General features: G+C 39.1%; 1 protein-coding gene across 12 annotated transcripts in view; it reads left to right on the top strand.

Moving 5' to 3' along the window:
- Positions 1-25,571, top strand: part of FHOD3 (formin homology 2 domain containing 3) — a 450,149-nt gene that overhangs the window by 233,842 nt on the left and 190,736 nt on the right. For all 12 annotated transcript variants that reach the window (XM_080379989.1, XM_080379988.1, XM_080379997.1 and 9 more), the window contains exon 5: positions 4,361-4,466. In XM_080379989.1, the coding sequence (XP_080236115.1) occupies positions 4,361-4,466 (106 nt within the window). The remainder of the gene's footprint in view (positions 1-4,360; positions 4,467-25,571) is intronic.

The raw sequence follows: 25,571 nt of genomic DNA, 5'->3' as shown, positions 1-25,571 counted from the left end.
TGCGATATTAGCAGAGGAGTCCATTTCCATAGCAAATGACAACCTTTCCCTGCCTCCTTTTAACTGTTATCACACACATGCGGCAGCTACTTGTACATATCATTGTCACACACACACCATATATTCCATGCAATGAATGCTCTCTTCCTGGAAACCTGAACCTCTTACCACTGCTAGAGAGTAGCCTTTACACTTGAGGTCATCTAACTTGGCAAGTCAGTGAGTTAATGGGTCTGAAAAGATTATCCTAGACCAAAATCGATGTAAACATTATCCTTTCAATGTGGAACGTATGGGCTTGAATGCCTTTCATCTTTCTCTGCACATTCCAGATGTTTGCTTCTTTCCTCTCATCGTGTATACATGATGGGATAGATAACATACCGAGTTCAGATTTATGTCTAGAACATGATGTGTTTGTACTCTGCTTCATTACACCTTCTTTTTCCCTTTTATTTGGGAAAGAAGTACCTTAAAAGCCTTTTTTTTTAATTCAGGTTTGATTTGTATATTCAGTGCTTTCCAAAAGCAGTCTGGTTAGACTCCCTCATCCTCTTCATTTCCTCTGCTGTTCCCCTGCAATATATCTCCTTTCAGTCAAGGGTGACTCTGTGCTGCAGTGGTTTACTCCTTCGGCTTCTTTGAAAAAGTTCCAGAAGGCAGATCTCACAATTTGCTTTGGAAAGGTCCTTGGTTGTTTTTTGGAGTTTTTTTGTTTGTTTGTTTGTTTGTTTAAAAATCACTAACATTAAACAGATCTTTAGCATGGGGTATTTTGAGAATTAAATGCTAATTTTTCCCCAGGTGATACTCTAATATGCATTCACTATTTAAGACTATGGGAAACATCTTAAAGTTATAATAGATATTTCAAGTTTTGTCTTTCACTAAATGGCAACAGCCCTTAATGGCTATGTGCTGTTAAAATTTTTGTTTTCTTTTTGTGTTCAACTTGAAGGTCTTTGAAGCTGAACTACTGTTAACTTCTCTAGCATAGGGACAAATTTTTTTGGTATTATGGGATGTCTTTTATTTTTCCAAAACAAGTGTGTTATGTCTAGTGACAAACATCAGACTCCACAGACCAGTTTTTCCTCCTTTTTTCCTGTTTCTCCAGTCTTTGGGTTATTTGACTGTGATTCAATACAGAATAGATTTTTCTTTTTCCCCTCAACTCAAGGATGATGCAAAAAAAATTAATGCAAAATCAAAATGTCTACTAAAGTGTCAATAAAGGGATTTAAAGAAAAAGGGAGTGTATCCTGAGCTAGGACGCCATAACCATCTGAAAAAATAATTTTGATTATTTCACTCAGTAGTTTATGTTGTTATGTATCTTGTTTCTCTTAAATTAAACAATGGTGTTGTCAATTAAAAGATGCATCTATTTGTCATCAGATATGTAGAAAAAATATTTTGGAGGATGTTTTCCCCACAACTTTCTCATTTCTGCACTATGCTACCAATTTATTTTAGTTTTTTCTGAATTCTGTGTACTCTTGTCCTTTCTGCCCTTTGCCCTTGCTTCCACCACTGCACACTTTAGGTAGGGGAAAAGGGCAACCTTCTCTCTTTAGTAGCAGGGAATTTTTAACTATTGACCTTGTCATACAGAGTAACTTACTTTCTAGGCATGCAAAGTCCTTGTGAATTACCATGGCATGTAGCTTTAGTTTACCTGAACCCTGACTATACTGCTTAGTTGACAAATTCCAGGGATATGTTCCTCTCTCTTTGAGTTTTATGAGAAACAAGATGCAAAATTCTTGAAGAAGAGGAGATTAATTGAATTTCTTTGAGTTAAAAACACCATATACAAAGGGATGTATGGGAGGGAGCAGATGCTTGGCAGCCAGCGAGGAGACTCCTCTGTGGTCCCTGGGTGCAGTTCTGCCCCCCTTCACTGCTGGAGGTGGCTCTCCATAATGCAAGACGATCTTGAATTTTGCTTGCTATCCGGTGTGATTTGCATCTGTATATTGCATGCATGAGTATTTGTTTATGTATTTATTTTTAGTTGCTTGATTCTAAATCAAGTGCCCCAAGTTCAGGGGGAATGAGCCTGAGAGATGCCTTTGATCATCCAAAAGCATTTTGTCTTGGGTCCTTTTCTTACCTTTCCAGGACACCAGTTGTTGTAAAACATTGTCCTGGAAGTTCACCATGTGAATTTTGGCATTGCTGCACAAATTAACTTTAGATAAATTGTTTGAGAATTAAGAGTTCAGTCCTCTGACTGGTGGCATTTGGGAAGGGGTTTGTTGGAGGCCACTGGTGAGAATGGGAGAGGCAGAGATCCACGTGCCCTGGCTGACTGTGCCCTTTCCTACGCTCCTGGCCCATGCATTGGGATGTGCTCTTTAGGTTGGCAGCTTGGCCAAACAGACAGCAGCCTCGGTGCCAGCCAAAGGTCCCCTGCTGTAAAGATGTCCTTTAGCTGCTCAGTGTGAACAGCCACCTTAATTCTTCAGTTCTCTTCTGGAATGGTAAAGGGAATTCCCTGGTGGGCTGCAGTGGAGGTGGATCTGTGTATGCACCTTTAAAACAGTTACGTACAGCGGAGGAAACCAGGTTGTAATTAGCACTATGTGTATTAGCAGGTGGATTGTGAGTGTACTCTTCCTCTACTAGTAATCCCACCATATTTTGAGTACGGCAAATGGATAGAGGAAATTTGTTGTCTTCATAAAACTGTGTTTGTGTCTGTAATGCCCTGGTCTGACATGGGAGTTTGTAAACTTCCTAGCTCTTCAGAAAGTGTTATCAAGGTGTTTATCTATCAATAGAAAAAAATAGCACCCTCAAAAAATGGAACAGTGAGACTTGAGACTGAGAAACAAATAAAATTTTTAGCTCAAGTGTGCACAGCAGTGGATTGTATCTTCATATTTTGGGGTTTTTAATACACTTTTGCAAAGATATGGGGAATGCTTGTATAATTTCTCCTTATATACTTTTTGGGGATAAATCAACTCTTATCATGATAATTTATTTTCTCTATACATGACTATAATACATCTTGAAATTATTTTCATAAATTTGACCTTCTAAGACATTAACCAGATTTTATTGTTCATAATTTCTACATTTCTCATGGTTGCTAAATCGCCTTTCAGTTTTAAATATCACATTTGGTCAAGCCTTTAAGATTTATGTAACTTAGCTCTGGTGAAAGAAGGAAATTCAAAAGTGGTAAACTGTCAGGCAGAAAGAAATTTGCAGTAAGTGAATTGTCACACTAAAAGGAGCTTGATTGTTTTATTTCCATTGGCAGTTTTCTAAGTACTTGCAGTGAATTCAGAAAGCAGTCTTGACAAAACTATCTGCTGCCTGGATCTTGGCTTCTCAGGGCTGTGTTATTGGAAAGCTGAAAATTTATAACTAATACTGTTGTCTATGAAAACATATGTTAAAAATACTTAGAAGAAGGATTTGGCAACTATGATTGTCCATGGAAAAATTATCTTCCATTAATATTTTAGGTTGGTTTTGTGCCTAATTTGTATGGCTAATTCAGTAACTGTTTTTAATTAAGCTTTTAGCAGCCTCCTTTTTGTGTACATGAGCTTTCTATAAGAGGAGAAGGCAAGCTTTAGATAACAGTAGTTTGTAGTCCCTTGATATAGTGTTATTATGCATGTAGTGCTCAGCAAGGCCCTCCTTTCCCTGCTGTCACATGTAGCTGTGATAGGGGGTCATTCTGCTGCACTCTGCTGTGTAAAGGACTGATGGCTGAAAACAAGTGAGCCTCATTAACAAGTATAAACTCCATGAAATACTAAAGAGTGTTCTCTTATGTGCCCTGTTCTTCATCGCAATGTGGAATATTATCTACTAGTGGTCTTATATTCAACACTACACTTTCCCACTCTAAATATAATGAATTGATATTAAGATAACGAATATAATATTATGTTGCAAGAAACACCAGTTTTAAAGTTTTGCACTTAAAATAATTAAACTGGAGTTATGCTAAGGCATAGAGATGGCCTTCTCCTGTTGATCCTGACACTTCAAGGCTTTCAGGATGTCTGTTTGTGATATGATGAGACTATAGTATTGGGGAGAATGCCTGCAAGCCTTTAACGAAAAAATCAAAAGTCCTTTTACTGATTTTAATCTTCCATACTTAAAAGTAAAAGCTTATTCTTTCTTGCTTTGCGTTGATGTATCTAATTCTGATTTTAAAATTCAGATTTCTTCTTTTGGTCTTCTACAAAACAAATTTCATACCAACTTGCTTACATTATCTGAAACATAAAGTCAATGTTGCAGGAATGCATTTAGTTTTACATTATGATATATCCTGTTTCTTTGTCATTCAAAATTCTAATGCAGCTTTTGCTTTCTCCTGTGGCAGGATGACAAGGACTTGGTTCATGAGTTTGTTGTTGCTGAAGGTCTGACTTGCTTAATCAAAGTGGGAGCAGAGGCTGACCAGAATTATCAGAACTACATCCTGAGAGGTAAAGGAAATGTATCAAAAAGTTGTTTTAATAGCTCTGAAGCTCTCACATGTCTGCTGCAACTTGTCATGTTAAGTGTTTCAGAACATATTTCTCAGTTTGGTACCAATTCTTGCATTATGCAGGAAAATTAAAGGGGGTTTATTGCTCACTGCTGAGCAGGATGAATAGTAAAATGTAAATATTGATAGTCCTTCCATTGTTCAGCTTTTCATGTAGATTATACTGAAAATCTATAATTCTAAGCAAAGGCATTCTAAAACTTTCACTGTATAATTTTAAATGTCAAAGGGCACAGAGCAAAATAACTTCTTGGAATGTGATTAGTAGCTATTGAATAAACAGTGAGACGGTCATATCTTAAGGTCAGTTGGCTGGAAACAATTTTGAGCTATCTGATATTTTGGATTTGTACAGGTAATCAGAGGCTTGCAGTCTGTTCTTGGCACTTAAAAGATAACTTGCAAAGGTAGGTTTTGGAAAGCAATGTGGAAAAGGTGTGTAACTGGATCAGAAAGCTGGTTTACTGTATTGTGGCCCAAATGAACGCCTGTGATTTTTCATCTAACCTGAAAAACAAGGTTGCAAATTCAGAGAGTACCTTCAATATTTCAAGAGGTTATGAATAAGGGGAGAACTGTCATGCCAAGGGATCTTTGCTGCTGGATGATCTCACAGGAAATAGAGAGCACTAATGAGTGCGTAGTTGTGGTGGATCGCTCATTTGAATTTTCTTAGACTGACATATATAGCTGTCTTTTAAAATGTCACTTTGATGTATTTAGCTGCCAAAACTGAAACTGCAAATTGAGGAGTAAACAAATATAAAAGGAGAATGATTTTATAAGATCCAGAAATGCTACCTTATAGAAAGCAAGAATGCAAATAGTAAGTGTGGGCTTTATGTGAAGAACTTGAAAACCAGACTGCAAAACCACCAGCTTTTGGGGGTATAAAAGAAACAAAACCAGAAATTAAGTTTTATGTCAGTAGTTGTGCAGTGAAATAATTGTACTTGAATAGTAGCTTGTATGTACTCAAAAGTTAAAGACTATTAACCACAATGAAACTAGACAAGCTGCAGAAACATGTGAAAGAGAAAAGACTGTCTTTACAGCTGAAAAAGAAGTTTTTTTGGAGAAAACTGGCCATAGATGCTCTCAGAAAATTCAGATTGGAAGCAAAATATAGATGCTGTATAGGACAGTCTGGCCTGTAGCCTAGGAACTTATTCCTTTTTCAGCTCAGCATTGATGTAAGTGTGTCTGGATGATGTCTTTGTCCTTCAGCTTTTTGCAGCAAGATATTAAACAATCAAAACAAGGAGGTCAGATAGGTGTTTACCCTACCTGAGCGGTGTAGTGTAAATGGCCTCATAATCCAAACACTGGATAGCCCTGAAGCGCTTCTGCTCCAGTGTCAAATAATGTCCAGGGCACTGACCCTCACAGGTGACAGAATGATCAGCTGATACCAGACAAATCAGTCACGTTTGAGTGATCTTAGCATGTATTGCATGTACCTTCATCTTACTGAGATCTCATTTTGACATTATCTATGTATGCACTGGGAAGAATTAAACTCCCTTCCACATTGATTGCTTTTTTCTTTTCTTTCTTTCCCTTTATTTTTTTTAAAAATAAGAATAAAATATTATCTGTATTGCTAGGATGTACCCTAATGCATCCAGAATTCAGGGAGATCACAGTGGTGTCTTTGCTGCTGTGGCTTCTCTAGCTTTCAAGAGCTTGGTGTCCATGGTCTGGTTAGATATTTTCCACTGAATTCAATAAGTGCTAAACAGAGCCATAGTGCCAATGTCCACGGCGTCATATTAAGGAAACTGCAAGCTCTTCTTGTTCCATTGTTATGGATAAGTGATCATAGCTTGTTCAAAATAAATAAAAAACAAGCAAACAAAAAACCAACATAAAGTAACCATGCATTATTTATAGCATAAAGTATGCCATAAAGCTAAAAACCTTACTTTAAGAAGATGCTTTTAGGGATTGGTACCTTCTGAAATCAGGTCTTTTTTTTCCCCTGCTTTGCTGATGTGTGAAGCTGAAGTTTCTCTCTGGGTAGCGTATCCTAGCATCTCTTAGAATAATACGATTTTTCTGTGTGATGTGGGTTTTATTTCTGAAACTAAATCGGTCTTGATTGTCTTTCAAAGTTCAAAGCTTGTTACAACTCCAAGGTTATGTCAGCTGGTGTGCAGTACCAGGAGCCAGCATGTACTTTCTGAATAGGTCTGCATGCACAATGAGATAAATACAGGTTTGGAAGTAGTACAGTGTAGCCAGACAATCTTATCCAGATACATTGAGGAGTGTGCTGAAAAGAAACGTTAAATACGTCATGTAAGAGTGTTTCTGGTATATTATTTTTGGAAGACCATAGCAACTGGCTGGATTCTTCTGTGACAGTCATGTGTATTATTGCAGTGCTGCATTTTACTAAACCCAGAGTACTGGTGAATAGGTGAATGAATTAATGAATTTTACTGAAGATACATCATGCTTAGCACTGAGTTGGTCCCATAAGCTTTAAACTCAGTGTTAAGTGACAAAGATTTTTTTTTTTTTTTTAAAAAAGTAATCTTTGTCTAGAATTTTTGTGCCTTACTGCTGTGGTGTCATATTCTGCAGATCCTTTTGAAGGGGATTTTTTTTTTTTTTTGGGGGGGGGGAAGGGGGCGGGGAATTATCAAATATTATATATATCCCTATATATAATTTCCTATTATATATCAAATAATATATATATATTTCCTATTTTTATCATTTTTTTCAAAAAAATCAAATATATAGCAAATATGAAAAATATATTTCCTATTATATATCAAATACCCCAAAATAATAATACCCTTCTTATTTTTGCTGTATGTACCGTGAATCATAAAGGGATGGGATTTCTCCTCAGTTTCATGTTCTGGCTGCATTACTCCAGCATGTTTGGTGTAATTCACTGTTTCCTTTTGTGATCCTAACCCGCTCTGCAGGGCTTGTGACATTAAGTGGTAGCCTTAGACATGGCATTGCCTCCTCCACCTCCAGGGCAAGCCCATGCCAGGCTGTCTGTCATCTTGACTGTGTGATTTCCCAGCTACCTGTGAATTTGTTTGCCTGCACTCTTCAAGAATAGCTTTGGACCTAGGAGGGAAAATATTTTGGAAACATATGTATAGGTAAAAGTTGTAGGTGGTTCGATGAGTTCCCAGGTACAAGTTATTTCATGAGGATATTGCTTTCCTTTTTCCAAAGGTCTGCATTGTTTCACTCTTGTATTTCCTGGTTATGAATTTCTGTTTAGCGGTTTAACTTGGCTCAAGCCAGATTGAGCTGCCAAAAAGATGACTAAATATGAGTCATGAAAATTTTAGTTGCTTTAATGGCTAGAGTGAAGGGAAGCTAAGTGTGGCTTTTCCGTACAACACTGAGAAATCGAGAGAGTTTATTTTTGAGTGCTGAGGAGTGACGGTGTATTTCTGCTCAGGTCTCTGAACTAGGGTTGTTTGACAGTACTTTTCCCAAAGTGTTCCCTTTTCCCAGTGTACAGCCTATAGGCTCTAAAGCAACAGACAGCAGGGCTTCTCTAGAGAGTTACTCTGCGAAAGCCTAGTTCAGAAAGCAGCTTTTTTTTCCTCATTACTTCAGTCTAAATTTATTCTTCACTATTCCTTTTAATTATTAGAAATCTAAAGGAACTGTGTTTTGAGGTCCCGTCCATACCCGCCCTGAAACAGGCTTGCTTTCCTTCTCTGCCCCCTGCCCCTTCTTTTTTTTCCCTTTGGTGACAATGATCCATAAGGATGATGAACTTTACTCATAGCAATGAAGTTAAAAGTTTCTTTCCTGGTCACAAGATTGCAGGATAGTGGACATTGCCTAAATATTCAGAAATAAATGGAAATGGGTGAAAGATAGATGAAAATGACCACAACTGATGAGGATTAATATAAATCTTATCGCAATTTCGAAGATATTTTTGATATAATTTTGAGATCATCTGTTCTTGCACAGAATGAGAAAGCAACACATGCAATGCCATGGCTGAGTGCAGACTAATTAAATAATTGGTAGAATTATGTTAGTTTTCACGTTTTCTGTTAATTTAGCCAGTGCTGTTGGGAAGCTGGGAAAGAAAACCAAATTGTGTAGACCAAAGCTTAACTGTTTTAAAAATATACGGAGTTTGTGAGATAGGAGGATTCAGGGATGAGTCTGTTGACACGAAGATGTGGGAAGCTATGCCTGGTGGGGTCCTGTCCTGTCTGTACATCACATCCAATGAGGATGTTGCCAAAAGGTCATCCAACCTTCTTTGCAGAGTGTATTTGTGTACTTGGATTCCTAATTGCTTGCTTATGGATTCAAATTAGTACTTAGAGGTGTGCATAATTAGAGGAAATCTAGTGTTTGTTCTTGTGGCCTGAAAGCACAAGCCAAGCATCCAGTCCAAGCAGGAAGAGGCCTTGACTTTGCTATGGTGCAAAATTTCAAAGAATTGGGGCTGAGGAAAAAAATAGGATGTCAAACTGTGCTCATACTAAACAATATCTGAATCAAATTCAGCTTTTGGATGCAGCACTGGTTTAGTGAGAGCTGTGTGCTTATATGGGGAGTAAGAATTTGGATTTAAAGCCTGGATGAAAGGTGGTTTTAATTTTGTTTGGCAATTTTGGATTTTTAATTTTGGTTGTTTTTTTAAAAAAAGAAGAAATGAAGGAAAAAAAGTGCTTGAAAGGAGTCTAAGAGTTATAATATGAAGCAATATTTGTGCTTCAAGTTAACTGCTTTCTCCCAAAATCATTGCTCTAAAATTAAAGATACGTAGAATCGTAGAATCATTTAGTTTGGGAAAGACCCTTAAGATCATTGAATCCAACTGTTAACCTAAGACTGCCAATTCTACCACTAAACCACATCCCTGAGTGTCATGTCTACATATATTTTAAATACCTCTAGCAGTGGTATAGCCTAAACTTAATCAATCTATACTTAATTCAATAATTTGGGCAGAAGACTAGGTTGCAGTAGAACCAGTTGTGGGTTTTCCCATCACAGGCTCACTGCACTTCTGATAAAGTGATAAAGTCTTGTTGGTCTCAACAGATACTGGTGCAAGCACAGCAGATGAAGATGGTCCTGAGTGAGGGATATGACATAGTTTGAGGGATAATTACATATCTTTTAAGAGGATTAAAGGTTCATACACAGCATCAGCATCTTCAGTCTAATAGAACAGCAGCTTTATTACTACACCTGCATTTTTTTTTCCTTATAAATATTAATGGTGGTTTGTTTTGGAATTGCATTTGTACAAACATGCCTTTATCTTTGTGCAGATAGAATGAATAAGTAGAAGCACTATTATTTTTGCTCTTTTTGCAAGGCCTTTCAGGACTTGTAAGTGATTTTATGGGGGGCTTTTACCAGAAAAGTCCTATGTGAGTCCTAAAATGTAAATAAGAAAGAATTAAGTATCTTAAAAAGGCTGAAATCATATGTGAAAAGTAACTCCAAGGCACATTCCTATCTTTGCAACATGTTTAAATTATGCAGGGATCTATTAAAATGATGTCCTTCAAGCATGATATCTGCAATTTGCACAGTTGTGAACTGCAAGTGATGGAGGAGTTCCCAAGAGGAGCAGTGACTTCCCAAAGCACAGGAGTGGGAACTGAGGACCCCGAAACTTTCCAGTCCCCACTGGGGCATGAGGATGGGGGAACCTTTTGATTCCTCTCCTTTCTAGTCAGTAAATGAGAGGCAGTCTTTGCAGAGGGGTAGATGGAGGGAAAGCATGTAGTCATATCTGGGTAGTTAACCTTTCAGTAACCTCTACTTCCTACTGCAGCAAGGTATTTCTATATTTGTGTTTTACATGTGCTTTTAATTAATCAATATAGTGTAGCTGACAACAAAATGTGCAAAGAAATTGTTGTAAGAGCTACTGGGTACCAAGCAGAAAGTGATTTTGCTGTTGGAATTAGGAGATGCTGACCGGTTTGACAGGGTGGTCAAAGAGGCATAGGAGCCACCAGAGTCAGAATTGCCAGTGAATGCCCAGGCAGGGATTCCAGCAACAGGCAAACAGCTCAATTGCAGATGTGTACCAAAGCCACGAACTGTTAGGCCTATTTATAAAGCCCGTGCTATAAAGAGGCATGCGAGCCCACCTGCATGCCAACTTTAGAATGAAGAGCTGTGCTTCGTATTCTGGGAAATCAGATTAAATTCCTGAAGCGACTCACTGCTGGATGGTAAAAGACCATCTGGTTATTGTCTGTCATCAGGGCACTGTGGGCCTGAAGATCTCAAGGAGCTAGAGGAATTCGAAGGTGAGGGTGAGGTTTTGCAAGCAGGCGGTAGAAGCTGCTACTGATAAACCTTTCATTCTGAAAGCCAGACATGAATTTATCAGGGAGCCGGTGGCATTTCTGCATCAAGCCAACTGCTACTAGGAATGCTTGGGGTTTGTAAGTGTGCTCTGTAATGAGGGGATGATCCATTTCCAGGAACTGGAAAGCTGTTTTTATCCAAAGGCCCCTCATTGTTACAAGGGCATGGATGCTTCCAGTGCTCTTGAATTTTCCTCCCTCACCCTGATAATGATGTGGCTTTGTCCTTTTGCATTAAAGGTTAGGTATCACAAAGCGTTTAGCGTGGGGAATCACATTCTTCTGCAGTAAATGCACGTGAAGCATTGTATCATTAACAAGGTTTGTGTAAATATCAAAAGACTAGAAATAAGGTCTATGTCTATCCTAAATAGATGTGTCTTTCTGGGTATGTACCACAGCAGTAAACCAGATGGCAGTAATGTAAGTTTAGTTTGTGAAAATTGAGCTGGTATTATGTATCATGCATACCCTTCCTATTTCAGTGTGAACTGGAGAACTGTTTAAAGTTTTCCAGCTGTAGAAAAGTATCACAGCCCCAAGTATATAGGAACAGACAGCACATGATTAGGCTTACATTTGCATTTCTTTCTTTTCCTGAAGTGAATCATGAAAACTTTCCTGGCTTTCTTCTCTTAACCTTCAATGTGCAGGTATCCATATGTGACTGTGAAGTTCTTGCACACATCTCACCATATTCAAGTTGACTTCTTATGTGCAGTCCTTTTAAATTATGTAAATTTCTCAGCTGATCTCAAAGTGGCTGTAGTAACAGCCTCTGCTATAAAGAGAAACCAAATGCCTAAAGCACCATTACTTAGGAGTGTTGCTTCTGAAAGGGTCTTCCTGGCTCAGTCTCCCTGTAAATTTATTGCTTTGATCTTTCTGCTGAGTCCTTAAGAAAGCATATCAGAGTTGGATGCTTGTCCTGTGGGGATCTGAACTTTTATTTTATGCTGGATATCATATCGCAGTCCCATGAAACCATAACCAACAGATGACATCTCTGCCTGGAAGCTGTTATGTCCACATAGTATGGGGCAGCTCCACATGGAGATAGAGCATAGGTTCCCCACCACCACTACCAAAAAAAGCCAAACCAAAACACACCAAACCAACCACAGCTATGTTAGAAAATCAGTAATTAGTGTACCTGTGCTTAGAAGACTTGTTAATGAGCAGCACTGCTGAGCTTAGATATGGCATTGCTGTGATGCAGCCATGCCATCTCCCTTTGTGAAATGGGCTACACTGCAGCTTTCCATCAGTGAGCTTTGCAGGTGCCGTTTGTTGTAGCTCATATGAAAAGTAACAGTCACAGAAAAATCAGACCTGTACCTGATGGCTCAGAACCTCTTCTTGCTACGTGTATGCAGAAAGCTCAAGACGTGCCTTTTTTTGTGTCTTGAAAAGCCACGGAATGAAAAAATACAAATGGATTTGGCATCGTGATTTATGAACTCTTTAGATTAGAAATAATGAGATTACAGTGCTCTGCACTGTACCAGAAAAAAGAGCACATTATACTATCTCCACGATTAATATTATAAACATTAAACCTCCTTGGCTCAGTAGCTAAATCCTCTTTCACTTCTGCAAATATCTCTTTAAGAATAAATGCATTTGTTTACTTGTACAAGAGCAATTGGGAGAGCTCTTCCTTGGAAACCATGCAGTTTAAAAAGAGAGAAAACATCATCTTTGCTTTCCTCTTTATGCTTTTAGTGTTTCCTTTCTCTATTTCTAATCTGCCTATTTTAGAATGATATTTACTAGACTCGATCTGTGCATGCATTTGCCTGAGTTTCCTACCAAACACAACAGTAAGCAATCCCTGAGTCTGAGCACTGCCCTCTCTTTTCTCCGCCTCCTCCTTCCCTGCCTCCTCCCTGAATGTGATTCTGATCCATGATCCATCAGGAAGCAGAGCCAGATGGTCCTCACACACAGCATACAGTACGAGTTCTCCCATTCTGGGATGGGAATTGGCACTGAAGCAAATTTGAGTTCAAAAGTTTAACCAACCTGTAGTAATTTACACATCTACAAATAAACAGAGCTGTTCCTTGCACTGTACATTATATGGAATGACTTTCTCGTTGGGACTGCTTGTGAGGAGGATATAGGGTTCTCATGGTCTACATGGAATTCAGCAATAACACCACCATAAAATTATGGATTTCCCTTGTTTTTAAAGCTGACAGAAGCTGGGAGGCTTTGGGTTGCTTTCTGTCTCCCTGAAAATGAATCTTCAGGTTTTTTGTAATTTTTTTTAATGCTTTGTGAAATTCCCATGAAATGTGATACCTCAGGCTATGCATACCCTGTGTAAAATGAGGAACTGAACCATGAAAAATGCACATCCTTAAGTACTAAGCAAAGAATAAGTACTTGGGAAGTAGTCCCAGGGGCCTTTAAAGGCATGGTGGACATTATATGATTTAAATACTCAAACTTCATGAGCAAGCTTTGAAAACAATGTACCGATTCCAGCTGGTAGAAGCATATTACAAAGTATTTTTGCCTTTTTGTAGTAATATTGTAGCCTGAATGTATCCAAAAACTGATTCATTAGAGAAGGAGAAAATATACATAAAATAAAAACATTCATAATCCAGCACAGACATTAATGCTTGCACAAAATATGCAGCTGCTGGAAATGTCACTATTAATTACTTGTACTGAACTATATGCACATAAAACATGGTAAAATATGGTTGGTAATTAGTGTTTGATTTTTCCCATTTCAATATTAGATGCTTCCCCAGCTATCTGCGGTGGTGATTGCCAGGGTGTCACACAGAGTGCTGCTCTGTCCTGATACAGAAGCAGGGGAAATTAAGGGCTTTAAAGGAGGGGAGGGTCAAATATGTAGGATAATTATAAAGTGCTGACTGTTATTCCATGAAAGTGATTATTGTGTGACATAAGGATGCATCAAAAATGAGATTCTTCGAATGTCTTCAGAGTTAATTTCCATATCCAAATATATTTGAATTATTTTTTTACATCTTAGACCTGTCTGTCTGGATTTTTTGCAAATGGGCATGCATATGCATCTCATAGGTGCAATCAGAAAACTGGAGCAGTGGACTGTAAACTCTTAAAATACTTATTTTCATTACCGTGAGACAGTGACCTTCATTAAGTCTCTGATTGCTACTGCATCAAAATTTAAAAAAAAAAAAACATAGACAATTCAAGAATCTAAAAGCTAAACCACAGGACTTGCATGTAGTAGCACAGTATTAATTTCTAACCTATCATAAATGCTGTGTTCATACATATGTGTCTAAGAAAAACTGTACAATATTCATAGGCTGATAACAGTGAAGGGTAATCTTAGCGTATGGGAATATTAACATCTCTGCTGTTGTGGAGGGGTTCTGCTCACTTGTTCTTCTGCACAGCCGTGAGGAGCGCATGCCCCTTTGAAGATGGAAGTAGCTAATAGCTGTGTGGGTACGTAAGTTTAATGTGGAAAGATGGAAAGTCTTTTTGCTGCTTTGTAATGAAGTATAATGACCAGCTTACCATCTGTCAGTGCTACTTACTGCCCTCCTCCTCTCCCACCTCCACCACCTCTCATACCCATGACTGGAGCTACTGATGCTGGCATTGGAGTGAAGAGAGAACATGGGCTGGCATCCTCCCACTCCTCACGTGTATGTGAAGGTTGTCAGTGGATGCTCAGGCAGGGACTGAGCAGACCTGGTAAGGTAGCAAAGCTGAGGTGCTGTGGAAATGTAGACATGTTACTGTGTCTTTCCTCTGCAAGCCAGAGGGAGGAGAGTTGTGGTTGGAGGTCCCTGCCTGCTAGTGGGGGTGAAGCACAGGACTGTCCTGTGCTTCTGAAGTTTTTAAAAAAATGGGGATTCATAAACTATGAATTTATTAATTGTGACACAATTTCTTTCTCTGTATTTCCGGGCAAGAAAGATTTTTTCCTGTTTTCACTGTGACGCATTTCCAGCTTTTTCTGTTTAAGTTTCTGACACTAAAGCCTGTGCTGTTAAGCCAGGAGAGGAGACTGTGCCCACGCCCTGCTCACTAATGATGCAGGAGCACCAGCTTGCACTAGCTGCTAAAAACAGTACCTCTGTTGTTTAGGATTGTTTTTTCAATAATTTATCATTTTCTTTGAAGTTTCTTCCCAGAGCTTTTAGTTAAGAGAGTTTACTGATGTGTAGGTGCCATGCAAAATAAGTATTTTTTTTTTCTTTCCCTCTAGTAATATGTTGACAGCAATGAAAGCAAATAAATAATCTTCCCTCTTCCAAATTTACAAGTACTATGGTTCATGCCCACCCCACCCCTGACCCCGCACCCCCCTGAGATGACAGAAGTGATCACAGAAGAGAGGGAGGGGATATTCAGGGTGTGTGGGAGCAGGGAGGACCACAGGGCCGTGGACTCAAGGCCAAGGCTGGAATGTTTCAGTCCCACAGACTGGTGTTCCCAAAAACAGTTGAGTAATGAGTAAGTTACAGGAGTGAGGTCGTGTATTGATGCTGAACTCAGTAATCTTAAAATTTCTGAATTAAAGAAAATATAGCAAGGAGAAGTTTAAGGTTTGCACCTTGAGTTTTTGACATTGTATCAGGCCTGAAAGAACACATTAAAGGAAGAAAAGTGGTATGTGAGCTACTGAGAGGGTCTCCATAAAGAAAGATCTCCCTGCTGCTGGGAAGCCAAGGAGCATTAGCAACCCACAGGAAAGACTACTGTTTTAGGGCAGATCCTAAGGGTTGCCTTTAATGAAAAGCGCAGGTGGACAGACTTTCTTTAGGAGTTTACTACTTTTTCTTTTGACATTTCACAGTTCCTTGACATGGAGAAACTTTAAAAATACTGATGTTTTCTGGGAGAAGTACCGTCAGATGGCTCTGCTGGAGTTCACTGGAGTTCACTGGAGTCACTGGAGTGCTATTCAGGATTTAGTATATCTATAGTGTGTTTTAAGTGTGTTTGTTTAAATGACGGGTGGCATCTTAAAGACTTCTGCCAATACTGGGCAATATCCTCTTTCCTCCTACTTAACCTATCTCCTACTATACATTATCATGTGCCCAGACAAAGATCTCAGCTTCCTCCATCCCTGTCTTTCCTGTCTCTGTCCCTGCCCTCCGCCCCACCCCCACCCCCGACTTCCTAGTTTTGTACTCCAAATATTTGCTTCAGAAAGACCTCTGCTATTTTTAAAGTTGTGCCCCAAATTGGCTTTGGGTACAATGGGGTTGCACAGCCCTTACTTCTGACAAGCTTTGAGTATGTGGAGTAACAAGGGTCACTGTCATCAGGCTTTCACCCGGGGTGCTCCACATCTCGGTAGCCAGCCCCTGCGCGCAGGGAGCAGTCTCAAGGAGCAGACACTGTTTTCTTACCCAGGCATTATGGTGGGCAGCAGTTTTGCTTTTAAAGCAGCAATTTTGAGACATGGTTTCCAACTTCCCAAAAATCAGTAGTGGGTCACCATATGATTGCTTTTAGTATTTAGGTTAGTATCAGTGATGGAAACATTGGTTGTAGTATTTATTAACCAGATATATTGGTTGCTAAGAATATTCTTTTACATGTGTTTTTGGGAAAGGTTTCTGATATTCTACAAGATGATTACCGATGAACACACTAAGAATACTGTTAAGGTTGGTAAATAAAACTCTAGTAAATTAAGAAATACCTGTGTGCCCTTACTTTGCAGAGATGCATCCCCCCTTTGTGTGGAAGCTGATCCAGCCTTTGATCGCATAGTGGTGTGGCTTTTCCTACAGCTGCTCTGCTTCAGCTGGTGGGCACCATTGCACCTGTGCACTTAACAAACACCTTCTGAATAGCTCGTCCTCTTATCAGTGCTTCCCAAGGCTTTGGGATTTATTTTGTGCTATGCAGGTTCTATTATAAAACATTTGTTTTCCTCGTGGATTTTTCTGTGGTTTGCCAGTAAATGTTATCCAAGAGCTGAAAGGGCAGCATTATCTTTGTGTTGCAGATAAAGAAATGAGGCACTTGAAAACAGACATGTTCTGAATTCAGAAAGATCAGGAAGCCTAAATGTTATGTTTGGGGCTTGTCCTTGGGTTGGTTTTTCAAACTCTATATGGTACATTCTGTTTATGCCTTTTTAATCTTTACTCTTAACTCTATATGGTGCATTCTGTTTATGCCTTTTTAATCTTTACTCTTAGATCTTCTTTTCCCATTTAGACTCTTGCCCAGCCTGTTCTAGTTTTCTTTCTCTGATCTGTATGTATTTTCCCCTTCCCACATCAACTTCCTTTAACCTACATCACTTTATCAGTTCATTTACATCATTGATCCATTCATCAATTTTCATAAAATAATTTACATTAATTTCTTCACCAGTTTAAGCTGACTTAAACACCTTTTGTTCCTGTCACCTCTTCCCACCTTTGAACTGTCTGTCCTGGGTTCTGGCACCACAGCTGTGTTTGTGTAATGATGTAATGATCTTGACAGAGTGTGTTCATCTTAAAAAAAAATGGTATGAAAAGGTGGATATTTTGATGTTCTGGATATTTTCTTTTTTTAGTACTGTTGAATTACTCACTCTGGTTCTCAGTGGTGGGACACTAACAGCAAAACCGAGTTTGACCCGAGACAAAGAAATAAGGGAGAGCATTGCAGTGCCACTATCAAGTATGTAGTCACAGATTTGGTCTCCTATGTCTTGTCCGTTGCTTTCTTCAACATTGCTCACAACAGTCCTAATCCCTACATCCCCCCCAGCCAAATAGCGTTTAGTCTTTTCCATTATTTCCCTCATTTATCTCAGTCACTTCATCTCTTTTCATAACTCTCAGATGCTCATCAGGCTTTTTGTCACTGTGCCTCCCTTAACTCTTTCATTTCTTTGAACCTCTCTGGGTTTAAATTTTGTTTTCTTGAGTGTTCAGATCAGAGTTCACCTCCCCACCATCTAGGTAACAAAACAGTTCCTTTAAAACAAAACCAAAGAACCCTCACAAGCTGCCTGCTCTTAGAGTGCTCTGTCCTTCCTTGGTGTGCAGCAGCTGGGAGCATTTTTTGAGCTCCAAGGACAGAGTGTTGAGAGGTTTCAGCTGATCGCATATGTTCGGCAGAGCCTGTTGTAAGTGTCAATGGTTATTTCAAAACCTTATCAGTACACAAAGTTTGGATGCATTTTAAGGTGGTCTATATGAGTTTTTTCACTGACATGAGATTATAATTTTCCTGAGTTTTCCAAAGACCTCAAAATCAAAAAATCTTCCAATTTCTAAAAATATTATCAACAGTATTTTTAATTCCAGTGAGATCTCCTTTCCCTCCTTCCTTCTCCTGCCTTCCACAAACCCACCCCAAAAGTAATGTGTTAGAAATTTTCCATGAAAAAATAAAGTGTTTTGTTTCAAACACCACAAAGAGAGTTTCAGTCCAAACTCAAAACTTGAGGAAATTATGGATAACTAAACTTAGAAATGTTTCCATGGGAACTGTCAGGCAATTTTAGTAACAAGCAACAATACCTGTCTCATATGTAATGAGCCTTCAATTTTATTTTCATGAGGCTGATGGCTCACTTTAAATACTGAAAATACACAGGAAACTAGTGCTTTATGATAAATGACTTGTGTTGCTTTATTTTGGTCTTTAGATGTAGTACTTTGATTTGATAGGGTGACCTGCTAAACCAGTTACACTCAGAATATACTTGTTTGATTTTTACATACAAAGAACAGACCTAAGAATCTTTTGAATTTAAAGAGGTGTTCTAATGTTGAGCTTTTGTGTAACGTCATCATTGTGAATTGGCAGAGCAGGACCTGACTGAGAAGTGTTCGTCAGAAATGCCTGTTGGAATCTTGTCTTTATATCAGTCCTCTGGAGTATGTAAGGATAGTTAAACATGTAATAAGTATCATTTAAAATAATATCTTTCGGCTGGATTACCGGGCAGGATTTGTCTCTCCTAATTCCAGTTACCTTGCCTCAGGTAGTTAGCTAGAGTCCTTGAGCAAAAGATAATACAGCATCCCTGTGTGATTGAAGTGGATTTGCTCCCTGATTAGCAGTTTGCTTCCTGTCTGCTGTTGTCTTTTTTCCTCTGTTTTCATGTGAGGTCATAAGTGTGTGTGTGCACTTATAGTTTAACATAAGAGGGGCTTGAGTAATCTACTTCATTTTAATCTGAACTAGTTCCTCAAGAACAGTAGAGGGAACTCAGCAGAAACTACTTCAGACCTGTACGCTTTCCCAGTTCTGACAAGAAAGTTACTGGTGATAGAGCCTCAGTCTGAATGTCCATGGTCATTTCCCTCAAACAATGAGTCTAGTCTGTCTTTGAAGAGGTTGAATAAGCTGGTTTATAGTTAGCTTTGTGAAAAGCATTTATCCTTCAGTAACTTTTCATTACATTTAGTGTGTGTGTGTGGAGGGGGCATGAGATGAGGAAGGAGACAGAAAATCCCCTGTCAACCTACTCCTGAACTCAAGAGTTGCAGAGCGTAAATGTCTAGCACGTTTTCAGGCTGTGGGAATCCTGGTGGTGTGACATGCTTATTGCTGTCGTTTATAGGCAAAGTCAATGCTTACTATAAAAAGCCATGGCACCATTATGTGTTTGGTGGGTATAATGTTTCACTGAATCATCTAGTAAAAGAGGAGAGCTTTCCCTTTGATTTTAAGAGCATGTCAGGAGGAGTATGCTCCTGTATTTGGTGTCCAAAGTTGCATACTGTGCATGTCACCTTTCCCTAGATCTCTATAGACAAGTAGGAAATGGAATGCATAAAAGAACATAAGATTAGGAACCAGCTTTGTAATGTTTTATACTTATTGGACATGTACTATAGAAACAACCACCCCTGTGTAATACATACCTTTTGACCATGCTGATTCTAACAGAACAAGACAGAAAGGACATTTGGATCACTTGTAGACTCAGAGACTGGATCTCCTATGAGTACACAGAACTGTCCTGGCATGCTTGGGACTGCCAGGCTGATCAGGACAGGAGTCTGCCTGCCCCACAGGACTCGGTCAGAAAAAGACTCATGTTTTGTACTTGATTCCACTGGAAATGAATGACACGCAAGGGCCCTGTATTTTTGAAGGCTGTACTTAGTTGCTTGCCATGACTGGCATTCACGGGTGGCAGAATCATAATTTCAGAGGGTTTTAGCCTCATTGCCTCGGTTGAACAAAAACCTGAGTAGGTCTTTCAGAAAAGAAAGTCCGAATCATATTTATTAATCCACACCAGCAAAGCCAGCTTTTGGCCAACAGAACTATAGTGCACGTGCTTCCAAAGCTCCTGTAAGAGCTGTGTGGTGGGATGTGCCACCTAAAGCCCGTCCTTGCATGTGGTGGCCTGTGTCAGCCCCGAGGTGGCCGGCCGAGTACCATGGACAGGGGCAACTCAACTACAGCTTGTACAGAGCTTGGAGCCCAGCAGCATCGTTGGAGAAGATCTGGTGAGTCTGCACAAACTTGTTTCCAAACCAGTCATTAACAACTGCATGCGAACTAGATAAACCCTCCTAAGCTTTTTCTCAATTCCAATTTCAGTCCTTCTGTGCAATTGTGTTAGGTCCAGAGCTATCCAAGGCCCTTAAAATTCTGTCTGACAGATAAAGAAAACTACTCCTGCCTGAAAGCGCTGCAGGTGCAGGCTCCTCTCTCAGTGTTTCCCTCTTTGTGCCAAGAAAACCCTTTCAAATGCCTTTTTGTGTCAAATGAATTTTGAGAAGTCATGACCTGCATTCTTTATATGATACTTCATTTGACCACAGTGATGTTGTGATCTTAAGCAGCCTTGTCCCCAAGCAATATTAGAACTTCATGTGAGCTAACCTGTAGCTGAAGCATTAACATGCTTCTTTCAGATGGGTGCCAGAATATATTACTTGGTTAAAACCAGAGTATTCAGACTGGTTTTTGGCTGTGGGTTACCCATAGATAGTTTTTTTTTTCAAAACATGCCCTTGCAAAGGTTGTGGCAAAAAAAAACAGGTTGGATTTTTTTGGTTTTGAGTTGTTTTTTTGGTTTGTTTTGTTTTTCCTAGTCTAAAATATTTCACTAATGACAGTTGACATCACCTGCTTCCTTCAGACAAGACCAGGTACAAAGAAAAGAAAAAGATCAGATATTTGGGTCAGGAAAACAATGTTGAGAGATTAAGGCTTCTTATTTCGGTTGTGCTATAAGGATGCTGAAATGTAAAACGCCACCCATGCTAAAGGTACTTGAAGAGATAATGATTACTGTAAAGAATCTGTAATTTTATGGTATGTGGTCAGTGTGAGTAAGGCAACACATGTTCTGTCCTTGATTTGTGAGTTCTTCCCCCATTCTGCATGTCTAACTGTCAGGGAATCAGAGGAATGTTATGGCTGCTCTGTCCTTTGTGCATGGCGTAGGGAAGAGCTGTGCACCAGGTCATAGCAGACCCAGGGGGAATGATCCATACTTGAGCACATCTTCAGCACTGTAATCACTGTACGAGCTCTGGTACGGTACCTGAAGATGTTATTTCTCCCCAGGCCTGTGGAGGGGCATCACAATAATGATGTTGGCCTTTGTATTAAATATATGCATGGATTAGAGTTAAAGTAAGTTCCTGGGAAACTTATTTATAGTTAGTTTGCTAGTTTTCCCTTCACTCTTGTATCATATTATTTTGCAATTACCGGCATAATTCAATTTACACTTTGAAATCTATAAATAAAGTTAATATTTTAACTTTCTTATCTATATATCAATGCATTGCCCAGATGTTCAGGAATACATTGGTTAAGCATGTGTTCTCAGCAGCAGCTTTTTGCCAGCAAAACTGAGGGAGAGCATAGCGAATACCAATGCTCTGAAGTTGTAAGACATGCTTAAATAACATTGAGTTATTGGAAATAAAACATGCTGGATTCTTTGCATTTGCAGACTGATTTTTGCACATAAAAGGTCTAACTTTTTTAAATTCTACCCTGCTGCCAAAAGACCAAGAAGCTTGGCGGAGATTCTCAGCTAATGACATCACTCAAGACCTGAGGTTGTAGTTAAACATAACAGATAGCTGTGGAGTTACAGGAACTTCTTTTCAGGTGATGGTGATAGAAATACTGTTCCTTCTGAATGCAAATTACCCTTGAAACTGCCGCTACTACATACAGGCATGATGTGTGTTGCATCATGACGAACGGACACAGTTCTGTCTTTAAATGTGGTAAACCAGGATGGTGCTTACCAGCAGGAATTTGCAAAATTTCATTTCAAACTAGGTTAAGACCTGACGGGCTTGTTTGCACTTTTGTTTATCTGAATAGGATATAGGAGTTAACGTGTGTGTGAAACACACAAATTGGGTCTGGAACTCTTAAATAATTAAAAACTTAGCAGTCTCTTTCATAGTTAATTCCCTGTCACTTGTAATGTTCAAGCAAACAAATACACAGAAATCCAGAATATTATGTTGATATTGAAAAAGTAATCTTTATTTTTTCTACATGGCTGTATTGACACTTCCTGGCCATTTTTCATTTCAAAGGCACCATGATAATTCCCTTCAATCACAAGGGCTTTTTTTTTTTTTTTATGTAAATGCTCTGAAATCTTTGGAAAATGTCATTAAAAATAACCAGGGTAATACAGTGCAGCTTTAGTTAAAGAGCTCATTTTTTCAATAATGTTGTTTCATGTCAAAGTTAGAAAAAAAAAAAAAAAAAGTATTAAGATGAAAACATCTGATTGATGGATTACCCAGTAAGAACCACAAACACATTACTGTACATCATGAAATGCCAGTAGATATCTTACTATATACTTCATGTAGAATACATAGGACTGTGGTTTCTGTAAATACAGGGATCCTTTTTGGCACTTCCACTCTTTCCCCAACTGTTGAGTTCCCAACAAGAGCCACATTGCATTTGAGGGCTTTTTTTATATGCTTTAATAATGTGAAAGAATTTTAAATCTATGTTATTCTTGCTGCTAATGAAGAACATTGCATGCTATGTTTTTGGAATTTTTTGTTGTTGTTATTTTTCCAGTCAAATGGAATTCAGAGAGCTTTCAGTCAAAGAAAAGACAATTTACATTTTTAATATCTTCTTGAGAATTCACATCTTTTTTACACCACCATTACTGTCAGCAGATAAGATCCAGCAAATCAAAATTGTAAAGACAGCTTTGCTTTTATAAAGCAATATTCCCACTGTAACAGGCATTAAGCTTTCCTTTGGCATCCCTTTGCAATACTGTAGGCATTATGTATGTCTGTCAGTGAAAAGGTAGCTTCTGCTGCCTCTACTGTAGCTGGAAGCAGAATAAAATGTCAGTCCCTCCCTGTCCTCCTGCTCTATTGGTGTTTATTCCCATACCCCATACCATCCACTACATTGGTCTGGAATGTGGAGCTGGTCTGGGTTAAATTCACTGATTAGCTGGTTTTGGTGGGTCAGTTGGACTTCTTTCAGTTCTTGAACCAGTTATTCATGGGCGTGTATAAACAGATGCAGCAGCACAAGGGTAAGCAACTCCCTTGAGCAGGAGAGGGCCATCATCTTCCAGTGATGGTATTGTTTTTTTCAAAGTGCAAGTGAAGTTCTTGCTCCAGTGTCTGGATTGAAACTTTTTTTTCCTCTTGCTGTTACTGGTGTGTGTGTTGATCTTAAGCAAGGCAGTTTTGATTCCAGCTGTTTCAATTTGACCACCTGTAAAATCTTGTGCTATTAACTGTTTTTAAATACTTTTTTTTTCTCTCCCTAAGTTTGTGGGCAAAATTATATATTCACAGTTTTCTTGGACATGCATGAAGAAGACTTCAGGCTTCTCCCCGTTGTGATCAGAACTGGATTATGCTGCTTGAGGGCAGAGGCATCAGGGCCCTTTCTGTTGCAGGAGGAGGAGGAGGCAGCAGTGGCTTGAATGGGAAGGGCTGAGTTGGAGAGAGCTGGGAAGTGACCAGGAGAATTCTATTTGCTGCTGCTGCTCCAAAAGAGATGGAGGGGAGCAGCAGGTGGTTTCTACTGATTGAACACATTTCCAGTAATAACTGCCACCCTTTCAGCCTTGCCTCTTCATTTTATTGCAACAGTCTGAACCACCCTGGATTTTTTACCACAGAGAAGCAATAAGCCGTGGCTGTTTGGCTTCTCTACTAGTCTGCTGCCTTAGGAAAGGACTTGTACTATTGGGTGTATTGCACTATCACTATGTTTCCGGAGCTATTTCTCAGAAGATGCTGCTGGTTTTGTTAGAGACTGGGTAGAGAAAGGAAACAGGAGAATATCTAAGTTAATGTTTTTCTTCTCTCCTTTGAAAAATAACAGTAGAGAAGTATTCATGCTATCCAACATTACCACCTAACTTGGCCAAATGAAGAAGCTACTTTCCTGAGGGCCACTGGGTGATTGATGGAGGCAGACTTCTCAAGAGAGCTCTGCAGAGCAAAGCCCATTCTTTATTCATTTACTTTAGGAGACTAGGCAGATAATCACTTAGATACCTAAAGTGAGCTGATACCTAAAGAGACAAGTGCTGGGAACAGTGTGGAATTCCTCTAAAGCATGCCAAAGAATCTGTAAACGCTTTCAAAGTAATGGCACAATGCATAATAGGCATATTTGTATTAGAGTGTGTCAGAGAGAGTGTGGTGTGGATATCCACAGGAATTCATGTACCTTTCTCTAAGTACTGTCATATATGAAGCAGGGTTAAGGTTGTTACAGGATTGATTTCCTGTATCAGACTAAAATGTAACAGTCCAAAAGTTATTGGTGTGCATTATGAGACACAGAGGGTTTCCATTTAACTTGCCATTTAACTATGTGATTTATTCAGGAGCAGTGGTATTTGAATGGAATCTCATTGCTGAAGATAAAGGAAAATTGACACACTTTCTCTGAATTCAGTTTTACTCAGGTGTTTGAGATGCAAAATACAAGGAGAGTGAAGCTCTCTAACGCATTACAGATGTTGGCTGGGGAAGAAGGCAAAACTCCCTTCCTGCCATCCTGATTGCCGTGCTTAACCCGTCCTGTCCCTTCAGACAGGTTCCACCTGTGCTCAGTTTGCCTGCTAAGAAACAGATGGGGTTTTGTCTTGTGGCAATTCCTAATACAGTGGAGGGTCCATCGGGTTCCTGCCTTTTTGCAGTGTGGTTTTGTTTCAGAGCATGGTGCAGCTAGCACTGTACTGGCTGGAGAGTTGTGGAATATTTCTCCCAGGTTATGTGTATGATTGCAGTTCTCTGTGTCAGAAATACTGTATTTTAGGTCTCAAGCTAAAGCTCCTACTTTAGCAATCTTTTTTTTCCCTTAAGCAAAAGGTGACATAAAAATGGCAGCAGACTCTCTACCTCAGACTTTTCTTTTGTATTGCACTTATAAACAAAAGCCCCAGACTAAATTATCTTGAAATGAAAATTGTGTTTATTAGTGCTGTATTCAGCACTATCTATTCTGCCCGGCCTCCTACTTCCATTAAAACAGCCATGTAACATGAAATCCTGCCTTCCAGCACTGACCACTAATAAGTCACATAGACTGCAACAAGCAACCATCGCTTGATATCTCATGTTGTAAGATTAACAATAGATTAAAGTGGCGTTGGGAGCACTTAAGTGAAAATCAGTCTTAATTAACTAGATTGTCTCTTTCATTAGTAAAACCAACAAGTAGAGGGCTGATCTTCACAAAGCTGTTTTCTGAAATTAGTGTAGGTT

The sequence above is a fragment of the Falco punctatus genome, assembly GCF_963210335.1.
Source record: "Falco punctatus genome assembly, chromosome: 3".
NCBI lineage: Eukaryota > Metazoa > Chordata > Aves > Falconiformes > Falconidae > Falco > Falco punctatus.
Note: the sequence above shows the minus strand (reverse complement) of the source record. Positions and strands in the feature narration are given on the sequence as shown.